Genomic DNA, 13,795 nt, shown 5'->3' on the forward strand with positions numbered 1-13,795 from the left:
GCCCAGCCGCTCTGCGGTACGTGGGATCCTCCCGGACTGGGGCACGAACCCGCGTCCCCTGCATCGGCAGGCGGACTCAACCACTGCGCCACCAGGGAAGCCCAGGTCTAATTTTTAAAGAACCTCCGGGGGACAACTGAACTCATCAGTGTTTCCAGGGCAAACCCTGCCATGCCCCCCTGGAGACAGATTCTCTCTAGATCATCCATCAAGCAGGTCCACAGCCCCAGGGGGTCGGCCACCTCCTTCCTTTCTTCTTCCCTCCCCGGGGTGGGGGACCAGTGCCCCAGTGGGACTGAGCACCCTGCCTCTCCCACAGAGACCAGCGCAAACCAACCTCCTCTCCCAAGGGAGAGGGCCCCCTGGAAACTCAGGAGAGGAGAGGTCACCACCCCCTCTCCTGGGCTCTGCAATAGCAGAGTCCACTTGTGCAAGGTGCGGGAGCAAGAATTCGGCTGAGATGGAAGGCTCCCACTGCCTCACAAGTTCCTCTGGGGAAAGAAGTGGGTGAGTGCAGCTCAAGTATAGGATAGAGAGGAAGACCCAATGCTCGGAGCACTGGGGGAAAAAACTCCAAGTCACATTCTACAATTATCTGTGAGCCGAATACTGGTGCAGCCTCAGGGTCCTCTCTTACCGATAACTAGATCCAACAAAGGGCATTCTGCCACACAGGTGCCCACCAGTCGTTCTGAAAGTGTGCGACTAGCCTCCAAAGAGAGGTCCCAGGCCTCTGCATCTGGTCCTTCCATCTCAGACTCTCTCCCAAAGCAGAGTAAAACTGGGGAGAAAATCAAGGTGTGGGGAAACCTTGCTGTCTTGGAAAGGGCATATGAAGTTGGCAGAAGTTTCCCACATCCTATGAGGTTGCCAAGGTGTCCGCTGCCATGGAGACCTGAGGGGTGGCAGAAATGGCATCATCATTCATGGCCCACACCCGGCCGACTCCAGTCTCAAACAGCAACCACGAGCACGCCTTGCAAAGCCATTCTCCTTAGGGTGCCATCGTAGGCAAGGCAGATACACAATCCTCAGTTCCAACTCAGAAGACACACCATTAAATTCAAGCGCTGCTTTGTGCTTCTCATCGAAGAGAGCAAGGACAAAATACAAGAAACGGGCCGTGAACTCCTCCATTCCACCCTGCCTGTGAGGGCACAACACATTTACAAAGCCCACCACGGCTGGAATGATTCTTTGGGAGCATTTTTATCAGCAAATAAAATTTGACGTGACCAGTAAGGAAGACAGGAGTCACTGGTGCAGCGTCACCTAAAGATAATAGCAGCTGACTCGACACGGATATATCTCCTTTTATCTAGAAAAGCTCTACCGCCGGCACATTTGGCATGGGATAAGTGTGCAACCGACTTATTTACAGGGAGAGAAGAACTATACGATTCAGAAATAACGTTCTGTTTTGTGAACTAGGGATAACTCATCGTGCTGTTATGCGCAGAATACGTTTTGGCAGATCAGAAGGTCATATGCGAGCAGCATGATGCCTTTTAAGGAGCTCAATAATTAATTTAAGATACGGTTTGGGATGAACATGCAAGAATTGCACGGTATATTTTACCCAGGTAATGATATGGTTTTCATTTCCTCTGCAGTAAATCCACAGTCAGTGACCAACCTTGAAAAAGTACTACGGCCACAGACACAGGTGAAAGGCAGGCAAAATTGCTATACCGATACCATATGGAAATGAATTTATAAAGTCATCACAACTCACACGTGTACCTGTGATAGGATGATTTTCTGGAAGTCAGATGTTTCCTAAGTAGGTTTATTAACAAACATACAAGTTAGAGACACTTTTTGCAACACTCATAGAGAAAAACCAGATACTGTCCACTTGAAACTTTTATAATGCATTGCTTTCTTTTGCAAGGCAAGATTAAGAATAGCATTTTGTTAAAAGCACATTCAGACGTAAAGTCCATTAGAATAAATATCGCAAAACAAATGTTCGTGCATGGGGAAATAACATCTTTGTGTAAATATTTGGTGATGAGTCTTGGTAAAAGGGAGTCTTTTACAGTATCTTTTAAATGAAGAAGTATGTCAAGTCATTATAAATCACGCAGGCTCAAAGAAATCAGTGGACTTTTCACTAGCAGCATCTCTTCCCCACCAATAGTGCCACTGTCACGATGAAACACACCGCACCCGTCTACGTCCCCTACGGCTGGTGTTCGGAGTAGAAACAAAAGAACTTCCATCACTTGAGTCTAGGGAATCAGGAGGTCTGGTGGTCACAAGAACAAGTGGAGAATGCAGGAAGAATGTTTCCCTTTCTTAAGCCTACTTCTGTGGATTTTCCAAGGGAACCTTTCTTTTGAAGAAGGCCACATTTTCATTGTCGTGAATTAGTAATTTTCAGTCTTCTGGTGTGTATCTAGGCCATAGAAAAACCTTTAAAAGTCCTTCTCACTCAATTACATTTTTAAAGGACCCATCAACAAAATGTAAATCTGATTATTTGAAAGAGGCAGCAGAGGCTAATATCACAAGAGAAGGAAGGGTCACGTGTACTACTCATCCTGTCTGCTCTCAACCCAGCTTTGTTTACAGCACTTACTCCAGCGAAGACACAGGCATGTGTGTGTTGGGGGGGGGGCGGGGGTCAAGGGACGGGGAAACCATGTCACCTGCCCACCAGACAAGAGCACCTAAGCCACCATGGCCCCCTGCTCAGAACCATACACAATGACCAAGAAGGTGCCCAACGCTGATGGCCTAGAAATCTTTTCAAAGAGGAAGAGAAAAATAAAATCTGAAATCAGACAATGTAAAGCTCAGCACCCCACTCAATTATTCTATAGCATCAGACGATCCTGGAATAAAGATAAAATGGCATGTTAATTCTGTGGCAAGGTTACTGCAAGCCTTCTGTGTTAGGGCCTGCTGTAGGCAACCACGCAATCTACAGTCCTACACTTGCCAAATGGAGTTTTGTTAAAAAAACTGTAATACTTAGGATCACGGCATATTTTTATCCTCTGCCTGAGATGCATTCCAATAGCCCATTTCAAATATAAAGTTGAAAGGTATAAAATGAACTAAAACAAATGATATACAACCAACTGCATGGTGTTTAGAAGGTACCACAGATACAGTTAAAAGAAGACGCTTATACAGTACATCACAGCTTAGCCAATGGCGTGTGAAGCTCCCCACTTCTCAATTCCATATATAAACACATGGGGAAGCTGTCAGGCCACAACTCATCCCCAACGAATAACTTGTTTTGATGGAAAGAGGCGTCACGCTTCTACTACTGTTGACAATATCATGAAATAAATCATTAGGTGAAGCACAGCTATTCAAAACCTTTTTAATCACTTAAATTGTTAAAGTCCATTTTCAGCGATTCTTTAGAATTTGTGAGCTGATTCACAGTTATACCATTTCCATTCCACTGATGCAAAAAAGAGGAGCAAACAGGTAAGGGCTGGGATCTCTGTGGTGTAACGGGATGTTACAGCTGAGCCCAAACAGGCCTATAACCATTTTCTGCTCTCTTTCCACTCTAAAAGGGCCACTGATTACGTTTTTTGGCCACCTTGTCAGGGATATTTTCTTCCCCAGCTCTTCCTCTCATCTAAATTCACGGAGCTACAGCAGTGACGTTAAGAAGCTAATGCATAAATCTGCATGGGAGCCCATGTGGACAGCAAGGCTGAGCTCGGCAGGGCAACATTTCAGTCTCACTGCTCTGTGGACGCCACAAAGGGGACTCATGGTTCCTTGACGACTGAAAGAGTCTCTGAACATCTCCAATGTGAAATGGAGAATGCCCTTCCTGAAAACATCTTAATGCTGTCATCACTCATTAAATAATTACAGTTATATTCAGTTATTTGGTTTTTTTTTGAGATTCCTTCCCTGATGGCCTAGTTCATTCTAGGAAGGAATTTCTGGCCTCCTTGTATACACATTAGAGATGCTGGCATTGGGAGGAGTTAGCTTAGGATCTAAATCCTGTTCCTGCTTCTGGAGACTTCTGGAGAAGGACAGGGCGATGGGGGGATGCGTCTGGATGTAGGCAGCTTGCTCTAGTGCCCTGTGGGCCCTGACGGTGCCCGGGACCCTGTCACCTATGCAGTAGGAGCAGGGCCACAGCTAGGTAAGACTGAGCCTGGGTCCTCACTTCATACCCCCTTGGTAAAGGTGCAAGGGCTCTTCCCAGGCACCCCTAAGGGTTCCTTAGGACACATGGCTTCCTCCGAGCCCTTCAGGAAAGGGGCAACCGATCCGTGGTCTGGCCCGTCTTCCTCCAGGACATCCTGACATTTGGTCCACGAAAACGAATGAAGGTGGCAAAGGGCAAAAGGTGCTTATTTCCCTGGGCGGCTGCCGCACTAACTACAATGCCGAACCAGGAGGAATTCTGAGCCCTCCTCTGGGCCTCCTGGACCAGCACTGAGATCAGCACCATGAGTCTCAGTCACACAAAGACACCAAGGAAAGCCAGCTCTGGCGCCAACCCGGGCTCCCCACAAGCGCCGCCACGCTAGCTGTGGTTCTGGGACCGTTTCCCACCTCTCTGCAAGGCGTTTCTGCAGCGGCCTATGCATGATGAAGCGGAGGGTTAAGTGAGGACCCTCCGTTCATTACACAGTGCCCAGCACGTCCACAAGTGCTCGGTGAGAGCAGCTATTACTTGCGCTGCTATTATCACTGTGTCTGAGATGTGAGAAATTTCCCAAAGGCATCCAGGACCACATGGTCTGAGAGAAGTCACCACGCTCCATTCTAGATCCTCTGACTGAGCTGCAAGCACGTCTTACAATCTGGCCCCAGGCTAAGGTCCCATCCAAACCGTTATGGGCTTCCTCCCTGCCCTCCTCTCCCCAGTTCAACTGCTGGCCAGTGTGGGCTTATAACCCAAGTGAACACACCCCTAACCAGAGACACAAACATCTCATCAGTTCACTGGTCTCCACGTCGGCCATGTTCTCCATCTGCCCATCGTGAGTGCCCAACATGTTCACTGTGACTCCGTGACAGCCAGAACGTCACCTCAGCCCCGCTGCTCCAGCCTGTTCCAACAGGGGTCTTAGCAGAGTGACACCAAACTTGGTTCAACTTGAAGCCACATTCATTCTTCCTACTTAAAGCCCCCTTGAGTTCCACAATGAGAGACTGTTCCAGGGGCACCCAGGGCACAATCCCAAGAAGACGGGAACACCGGACCCCGGGGGTGCCCCTGGAGTCACCCCAATTCTTCCCCCACAGGGCTCAATCTCCACCCACGTATACAAAAGCATTTCCAGATTACAGAAAAGGATCGTTACGATGAAGAGCATGATTACAGAATAATGGAAAATCCACTGCAAGTAACGCCAATTTACAAGGAAATATTTTATTCCCTAATTTATACATGTTATAATCCAAACCTAAAAGAGATATACCTTAAAAAGGAAACTCTGCACACAACATGTGCTGAAACCCTGAGACATAAAAACTAGACGATTTTACTGGATGGAAACATACAAAGGCAGCAACTATTCTCCTGTGATTGACCCGAAACCACAGACCGCAGCCTTTACTGTGATGCGGCCACAGAAACCAACACAAGCCCAGTGCTCCGGTCTTGCTTTGTGGCCTGACGGAGACAGACGGGTCACTGTACTTGATCCGTTCCCAGGCTACACAGACAGAACTAAAATCACCCAAGGAAGACCAATGTGCCTAGTCTGATTGCCAGCGAAGACTCCAACTGGATTTTCTGTTCTGTGATTAGGAAAGCTATTTTTTTGAAATGCGATCCACCAAACTCAGTTACACGGTAACATGTACTAGAAATGAAAGAAATTAAATGGGACCTACAAATGCATCTTTTGCCCACGAACCATATTTAAGAATAATGATGGTGAGGAGGAGAGTGGCAAACTCTGGAAAAAATCACCATAATGTGAAAATGCTCCGGTCTTGCTTTAGCAATAAGCTTGCTAAATTATCGTTAAAACTCTGAGAAAAAGAACAGATACCATTCCTTGTCTCGACAATCTGAACGGGACAGACATCTACAATACTTTAGACATAAAACAGCGAAGTCAGAGGGCCTCAATTCCTTTTTAAGGCCCTTCATAAAATTTTATTAATGGCATCTTAAATGTAAATACGTAGAAAGAAACTGCCAGAAGAATGAGGACTTAGAAGAACATAGACATCCTTTGCTAGAAGTAAGCAATGAGAAAACTAGAACCAAATGTTGGTTTGTTACTCTTCAACTTTGACACTTACTTATAGAATCATGGCAATGAGTACCTTTAACCTACTAGACTATAAATAAATGCATCCCCACTGCTTGCTGTATCGTTGTACGACATGGTTAGTTTCAAAAGGCAGGTGGGAAAGAACCACATGGATTTTCGGGCTTGAGAGTGAATGACTTTCCCGGGAAAGATGCTGTCAGCCACAATGAAACCCACAAGCGTGTGTCACCGAGCACTTACGATGAGTTCGGAATCCCGTCCCATGGAAATGACGGTTCGGTTCACTGTCCGGAGAAGCTTCTCCATGATGATCTGGACATGCCTCTGAGTTGGTCCCTGCAGGAGGACACACCAGTGTAAATATACCATCACCTAAGATAGTCATTAACATGCCCGTCCCGCGGCTGTCACTGAATCCATTTATCCTGTAAAGAGTAAATCAATTACAACGCTTAACGAGATGAAAAATGGCCCTTGTCAGAGGCAAAAGCCTTCACAAAGAAAACTCAAGGCATTTTATTAATTATAGTCCATTAATGATAACATGTTATATAATCATAGTAATTTAATTGAAGCAAACCTTAAAAATAAAAGCAACTCTGTTTAAACAATATAATGTTTATGATCCCTGATTAGCTCACCAATGAGTTTTCTAAAGACACTTGGCCATTTGTAAATGGAAGGCTGACAGATAACAACCATAGATGGCTCTGCATGTCAGGTCCCAATAATGTGGGAACAATCACATGGAATCGAATGTTTAAATATCATTTTAGCACACTACTTAAGATTCAGAGTGCCAGAGAACCTTCTATCAGTAAGAATTTGCTCCTTTGTGTGTGATGGGACTGCCGATTCTTCTTCACGAACTTTGAACGTGTTTAAACGGGCTTTCTAGATGCTTCCGCACAGGCCAGGCAGGCACTACCTCCTCTGTGAGGCTTGGCCACACAACCTCTTTACTCCCGACCTTTCATCTGATAAGAAAAGGAAAAGGCCTGGCATGGGAGCCCTGGACGCTGGCCTTTGGGTTAAGGCTTCCGACACCTTTCAAAGGCAAAGTCCGGGAAGAGCAGATGCAGCCACCATCCCAATGAATTACTTTACCTTACCTCCTTCTTCAAGGGCAGCACCCAGGCTCTGAGGGAATGAGCGGGCGCAGCAAGGAAATGGGCAGGAAAGGTGCGTGCATGCGTACGTGTGTGTGCGTGTGTGCGTGTGGACTGGGGAGGTGGCAGGAAGGAGGTCACGTGGGGAAGAGCTAAGATCAAGTCCTGCCGACTGAAAATCCTGGCCCATCTGGCCACTGCTAGAGGCAGACACACTGCTAGAGGCAGAGACAGACCCTGTACACCTGTCCAGACACACCTGGAGAACCAATGTCTTTACATGTGTGTGCACACGTGTGTCCAAATGAATGTGCTGGGTACAATTGGGTCGCGGAAGCATAGGGTCAGATGTTTCCATATGTGCCTGCACCAGCTTTTGATTAAGACAGAAGGTCAGTGGAATAAGCATACAATTGAGAAATGCAAAAGGAAATACCATTTTAAAAAAAAAAACAGCCAAGAAAGCACAGGAAAAAACTGCCTGTGGGGGGAGGAACCCAGGAAAAGGGGCAGAGAACTGCTCTTCTCAAAACTCTCGGACGCACTTAAAACAACCAACAACTACTATGTGCATGTATAAAGTAACAATATTATCTATTTATCAAATATAAAATAATAATTGAAAGAAAGTAGGCAATTAGCCTCCTGTTGTTTACTTCTAATTTTTAATATCAAAGCCTTTGACCTTAAATATCAAATCTAAGTCTTGGGAGTCACTTAGCTGAGAAGTCATAGGAAACAAACATAAAACAGTATCTTCAGTGTGAAAAGCACACGTGGTAATATAATCATCGTGCTTTACACATAAATAAAAAATAATTTGAGGATGCAACTCTAGAGAGAGAAAAAGAAAGGGTCACCCTTAAAATTCAGGCCATCCTTTTTTTTTTTTTTTTTTTTTTTTTTTTTTTTTTACGGGGGACGCGGGCCTCTCACTGTTGTGGCCTCCCCCATTGTGTAGCACAGGCTCCGGACGCGCAGGCTCAGCGGCCATGGCTCACGGGCCCAGCCGCTCCGCGGCATGTGGGATCTTCCCGGACCGGGGCACGAACCCGTGTCCCCTGCATCGGCAGGCGGACTCTCAACCACTGCATCACCAGGGAAGCCCCCGGCCATACTTTTTTAACTGAATCAAATACGACTTGGTCCTGGGAGGCTGGGGCCCCTGGGGATCGCAGGCCCACACTTGCTGCAGGGTCCACAGAGGTAGCCCCGCCATTACTCACCACGTCCTTCCTGTACAGAACCTCCAGGATGTTGCTGAGCAGCTGGCAGCAGGCCTCCAGATCTTCCTGTCTCTCCAGATGGTACTTGAGCTGATCCGTCATCATGGGAAGCAGGATCTCTCTGCAGTCTGCAGGGGACATCAGGTTGCCAGTCAGCAGGAGACCCACCAAGATGCAACTCTGTTTGCTAGAAGCTTGTTCTCCTAGCTTGTGACACTGCATGTTACATTTACATACTCTGCAATGTGAAACTGACATCTGGAGGGGGTCAGACTACTTGACTGGGAGGAAATCACTTGTTTCCTTATAAAATAATTCACTCACGTGTGCACGCATATGTGTGTGTGTCACCATGTAAATATACGATAGTTCACAAACAAACATATAAATATTCACACATATCCAACAGTATGTACATAGATACAAATGCAAACAGGCGTGCTGGGGTTTTAACTAATTTTCTGTGTGGAACTGTAAATTTACTGATTTGCAACTTCAGAAGAAACACTTGTTACAACAAAAACGATTTGAATTGCAGCTCTTCTTCTTATTTCCTAGGAAGACCAGAGCATGGCTCCTTCCTGCTCCCACATACCTCCCGAAGTTTCCTGAGCTTGGCCGGTTCATAGCTCACTAAATTCCCCACTTAATGTTTACCCACTCAGGGACAACTTTCTGCTGGGCTCACATCTGCAGAGGGACGGTCTGCAGGGGGCTGAGAGCTCAGGCTCTGGAGTGAGGTTGGCTGGGTTTAAATTCCGTTGGCCTCTTTGCAAGGTTATCTCGGGCAGAGCTCGTTACCTCTCTGAGCCTCGGTTTCCTCATTGCTCACATGGGCACAGTGGCACTAGCTACTCACAGGTCTGAGGTACAATGTACTCCTGGCAAGGTGAGGCAAGAAGGCCTGGGCCTGGCACAGGTGAGATGCTCAGGACAGGGTACTTGCTCTTATGATGTGATACAGATACTGGTGAAGAGCCCCGGCCCCTCTTTGGTCTCCCAGAGCCCTGGGCTAATGAGGGAGGAGGCGGCGGGGAGCAGGTATTGACCTTGGAGGTGAAAGTTAGGGAGGTAATACATTCACCTGCTAGGAAGAGGAATCAGAATTTCCCACAAAGTGAGGGGGCCATCCAGGAAAAGGAACCCTATTCACAAAGTCAAGTAGACAGGAGCAGATGACATATTCACAGAGCCACATGCACAGTTCAGGAGGGTGGGGAGAGGAGAAGCAGAATAAAAGACCAGGCGGGCAGCTGGATTTCATCCTGAACATGATGGATGAGACAGAAAGAGGTGGAGAACTGGAAGATGCTGACAGGGAAGGGATATGATCAGATCAAAAGGCCGGAGACAGCAGCCGTGATGGCGCCAGGTAGGGCAGTGGAGATGGGAGGCTCATCTGGACAGACTGGACAGGTTAGCTAATGCAATAGTCCAGGCAAGAAACAGTAAAGGCCCGACCTCCTGCTACAGTGGCAAGTTTGAAAGAAGAGGCCTTGAACAAAAGCAAACTGGAGGCAGGCTGAACACAGTGGCAGGTGATGAAGTGGAGAGGAGGGTGGGGGCTAAAGGAGAGTCAAACACAGCACCCAGCGTCTTCGTGACAAGTTCATCCAAGGCACCATGTGATGCCATCCAAGGAGAGGAAACTTGGGACAGAAGGGTGTTTAAGGGCAGAGAAAAGGACCAGGTTCTGGACACGTTGAATCTGAGTTGCTGCTGGACATCCAAGTGGCCTCATCTAGTAGGCACATGGAGAGAGGGTTCTAGACCTTAGAGATTTCCAGCATTACAGACTGAAGAAGCAACAGCCCTAGACCATAATAAATGCCAAGTATGTGAATAAGACCATCAAAGAGGAATGTGTAGAATGAGAAGGGAAAACTGTGAACAGCAGTCAGGGTGTTGGTATTGGAACAGAAGATGGGGCGAGGAAAGATGTGGGCTGACGCAGAGATGAATGACATCACCCAAACCAAGGGAGGGCAGGTGGCCAGCGTGGCCAAATATGGTGGCAAGGACGGGTAGAAAAGCACAGCCCTGGGATGTGACAATAAAAAGCACACCGAGGAGAATTCCCTGGCGGTCCAGTGGTTAAGAGTCCACGCTGCCAATGCAGGGGCGCGGGTTCGATCTCTGGTCAGGGAACTAACTATTCCATGTGCCGCGCAGGGCAGCCCAAAGATCGAAAAAAAATAAAATTAAAGAAGAAATAAATAAAAGCAGATGGAGTCCTTCTCAAGGCAGCTTCCTGGAGTGGGATGAGAAGACGAAAATAGAAGCACAGACACGGCTCTGGAAAGCACGGCTGTGAAATAAAGGCACACTGGGGTCTAAGGATCAAAGATCACTTGGGTTTTCATTTGTTTTTTAGATAGGACAATAGAAAGAATGTTCAGAAAAATCAAAGAAAAATAATGAACCAGACACAAATAAGATTCGAGATGAAATGCAATTACTAATTGTCTCTTCCTGTTGGGAACTCCTGTTTAACACCAGCACCATCCATCCCCCAACGTGAACTGTCTGCTGACAACACCAGCTCTGTATGGTGAAACCAGCCCAGCCACTGTAGGTCCCTTTAAAATGCAGTGCACGAGAGAAAAGACAGCAGAGCTCGGGAACATTAAATATCCTGTGCTTGTTTTTAGAATTTTACCCTTTAGGACTTCCAACGTTAAACGATACCTAAAAGCAAGTTTTGCATTAATGTTTCCTGAGTTTTCTGAACATAAGGAAAAAATAAGCATGCAACATTGGAATGGTTCCTGAAAGTATGCAGAGACTTGCTTAGAAGACTTTCCCAAGAAGTACACGATAAAGAAGGCATGGGGCTGGAGGCGCGAGGCAGCTCAGGGGGAGGTGCAGAAACCGCACACGCCCTTCCGCTCCTCTGCCCTCCAGGGGACCGCATGTAGGAAGCTCACGCTAAGGCTTTTTCAAGCTCCATTTTGATTTAATCCCTAGAAAAGGAACTGACAGCAACTCCATTTTTCCAGATTGAGTTTTGTCCAATGAATATATGAGTATATGCATTTACTTGTTGATGTCACCATTACAGTAACCAATACATAGGCAGGGGTAATGCAGACATGCTGAAGTGCTGCATATCTTCTGGGCAGGGGCCAGCCGGGCTTGGATGACTATGTTGTCAGGGGTCGCCGAAGGTGAGGGAGTGAGAGCACAGCACAAGGAGGCGGCGCTGTCCCATGGGGACCAAGCAGTCTCTCCACATTGGTGCTCCTGGATGTCACGGGCCGTCACACGATTCCCTTATCTTCCCACCCAACCCTTCCTGTGACGCCAAGGGTGAACACAGGACCCCATGGAGAGCATCTCTCTGAATGCCACAGCCCCTTGAACTTGTGATGGAAGTGCTCCCAAGTCGAGACGGGCTGCCAGCGTGGAGGGGAGGGGGGAGCCCAGGCATCAGAGAGCCGCCCAGGGACAAACCCAGTCCAAGGCACATGCCACAGGAAAATGACCACGTGCAGTGAATCCAGCCTGAAAATGCAGTTGCCCAAAATGCTGATCCACTGCATACACGAACTCCACAAGCATCCCAAATCCAGTGTCTTTGCTACACAATCCTGACGCTCGCAAGTTACATCTGCCCCGGTAGCTCTGCTGACCTTCCACACCACAGCACAACATCCACAGTAGGGGCTACACTCCCAGTTCCCAGCACCCAAGGGGCAGCAGAGGTCCCTGGACAAAGCTGTCTGAGTGCAGCCCCGCCTGCGTTCAGCCTCAAGGTCGCAGGCAGGACATCTCCAGGATGAGTCCTCTTTCCCTCCCACATCACCCAGTGTGACCTCAACAGGGGGTGAGCCCTCGGCCACCCCTGTCCGCGTGGTCATGCCTATCATTGCCGCCACCGTTCTGGGGATAAGTCTAGTTTCCAAGACATGTCAGTGGGAGAAGTAAGAGCCACGAAGAGCTGAGCAGGTAAAAACAGACCCTGACCACATGACCAAGGAAAACATGACAACGGAGGCTTAGCAAAGCCATGTCTGAAGCAAGCCTGGGAGGGACCCAACAGCGGTAGAAGGCCAAGTGGGCTTGCTAGGCCAGCGCGGGAGCAGGCGTGTGTCCACGAACAGCCCTAGAGGATCAGGGAACACAGCTCTGGACTCAGAGCTTGCAGAAATGGCTCTTTAGGCCCTGGCAACCCATATGCTCTGGCCAAAGTCCATTCCATACGGCCTCATTTATCTGTCACGCTGGACAGGCAGGTGTGGACTTCACCGTTCTCAGAAGTAACTGAGTGTGTTGGTGTCATCTGTCAGAATTACTCCAGGGTGAGGGAAGTGATGGCCGCCCTGTCCATTTTCCCCGGGGAGAGATGCTATCAGCCATCCTTGGCTACCTGGTGGGAACGCCCACCCTCCACCCAGCCCAGGGGTCTGTGATCGCTCTGTGCATTTGTTATCCAGCCTCTTCTGAGGCTTTGGACACCAAACTTTTGGACACTTCGCTACCATTTTGTCACGTTTAGAGACATTTCATCCTCTTAGCCCCTGAGAACATTAAAAACCCATTTGTTATAATCCTTCAGATGAACCCATAGTATTTACACGTGGGATGTTTTCAACATCCATAGGACAACTGTAGCTCTAACTCCATAACCCACCCCATCTCTGGCTGGGCAAGATAAAGGCAGGTCATGGGGATAAGCCTACTTCATCGAGAGAATGAAACAAGACACCACGAGCAGGACTTTGTGAGGGTCCAACGTTCCTGTGTGGAGGACCACACCTCCGGCCCCAGGACAGGGCCCCATCCCCCAACCACACGCCCATCACAGGACCAGATCACCAGGCAGGAGCAGCCTCTTGCCTGGGCTTTTCTTACAGGCACAATGACCACCCCAGGCATCTCATGCAGGCCTCCAAAGACAGAAGGTCACAGGGCAGCAACACCTTCAGAAACACGTCCCAGGTCCCCACAGGAAGAATGGCAACGCCCCAGAGTCCTGCAGCGGCCGCAGGGACCAAAGCTGGAAGCAGCCCAAGTTGACACACCCACCTTCTTGGTGAGCCGTGATCAGCAGGCCCCAGCTCAGCCCCCCGACGGACCTGGGGACAGGCAGGCCTCAGGTGCCAGCTCTGGGACTGCTGGAAATTACGACTTGCTCTGTGACCTGTTTCTCCTTCCTGGGACGCAGTCTCCGTGAGAGCAGAGGTCTTGTTCTCATCCACGGGAGGAGCCCTCACACATACACTAAGACCTG

At 48.3% G+C, this 13,795-nt stretch overlaps 1 protein-coding gene across 2 annotated transcripts in view; it reads right to left on the reverse strand.

Moving 5' to 3' along the window:
* DOCK1 (dedicator of cytokinesis 1) overlaps window positions 1–13,795 on the reverse strand; it is a 463,294-nt gene that overhangs the window by 316,455 nt on the left and 133,044 nt on the right. For both annotated transcript variants that reach the window (XM_024751569.1, XM_024751568.1), the window contains exons 23-24: window positions 8,563–8,690; window positions 6,468–6,563 (exon numbers count right to left, since the gene is read on the reverse strand). In XM_024751569.1, coding sequence (XP_024607337.1) covers window positions 6,468–6,563; window positions 8,563–8,690 — 224 coding nt within the window. The remainder of the gene's footprint in view (window positions 1–6,467; window positions 6,564–8,562; window positions 8,691–13,795) is intronic.

The sequence above is a fragment of the Neophocaena asiaeorientalis genome, unplaced genomic scaffold, assembly GCF_003031525.2.
Source record: "Neophocaena asiaeorientalis asiaeorientalis breed wild unplaced genomic scaffold, Neophocaena_asiaeorientalis_V1.1 scaffold108, whole genome shotgun sequence".
Classification (NCBI taxonomy): domain Eukaryota; kingdom Metazoa; phylum Chordata; class Mammalia; order Artiodactyla; family Phocoenidae; genus Neophocaena; species Neophocaena asiaeorientalis.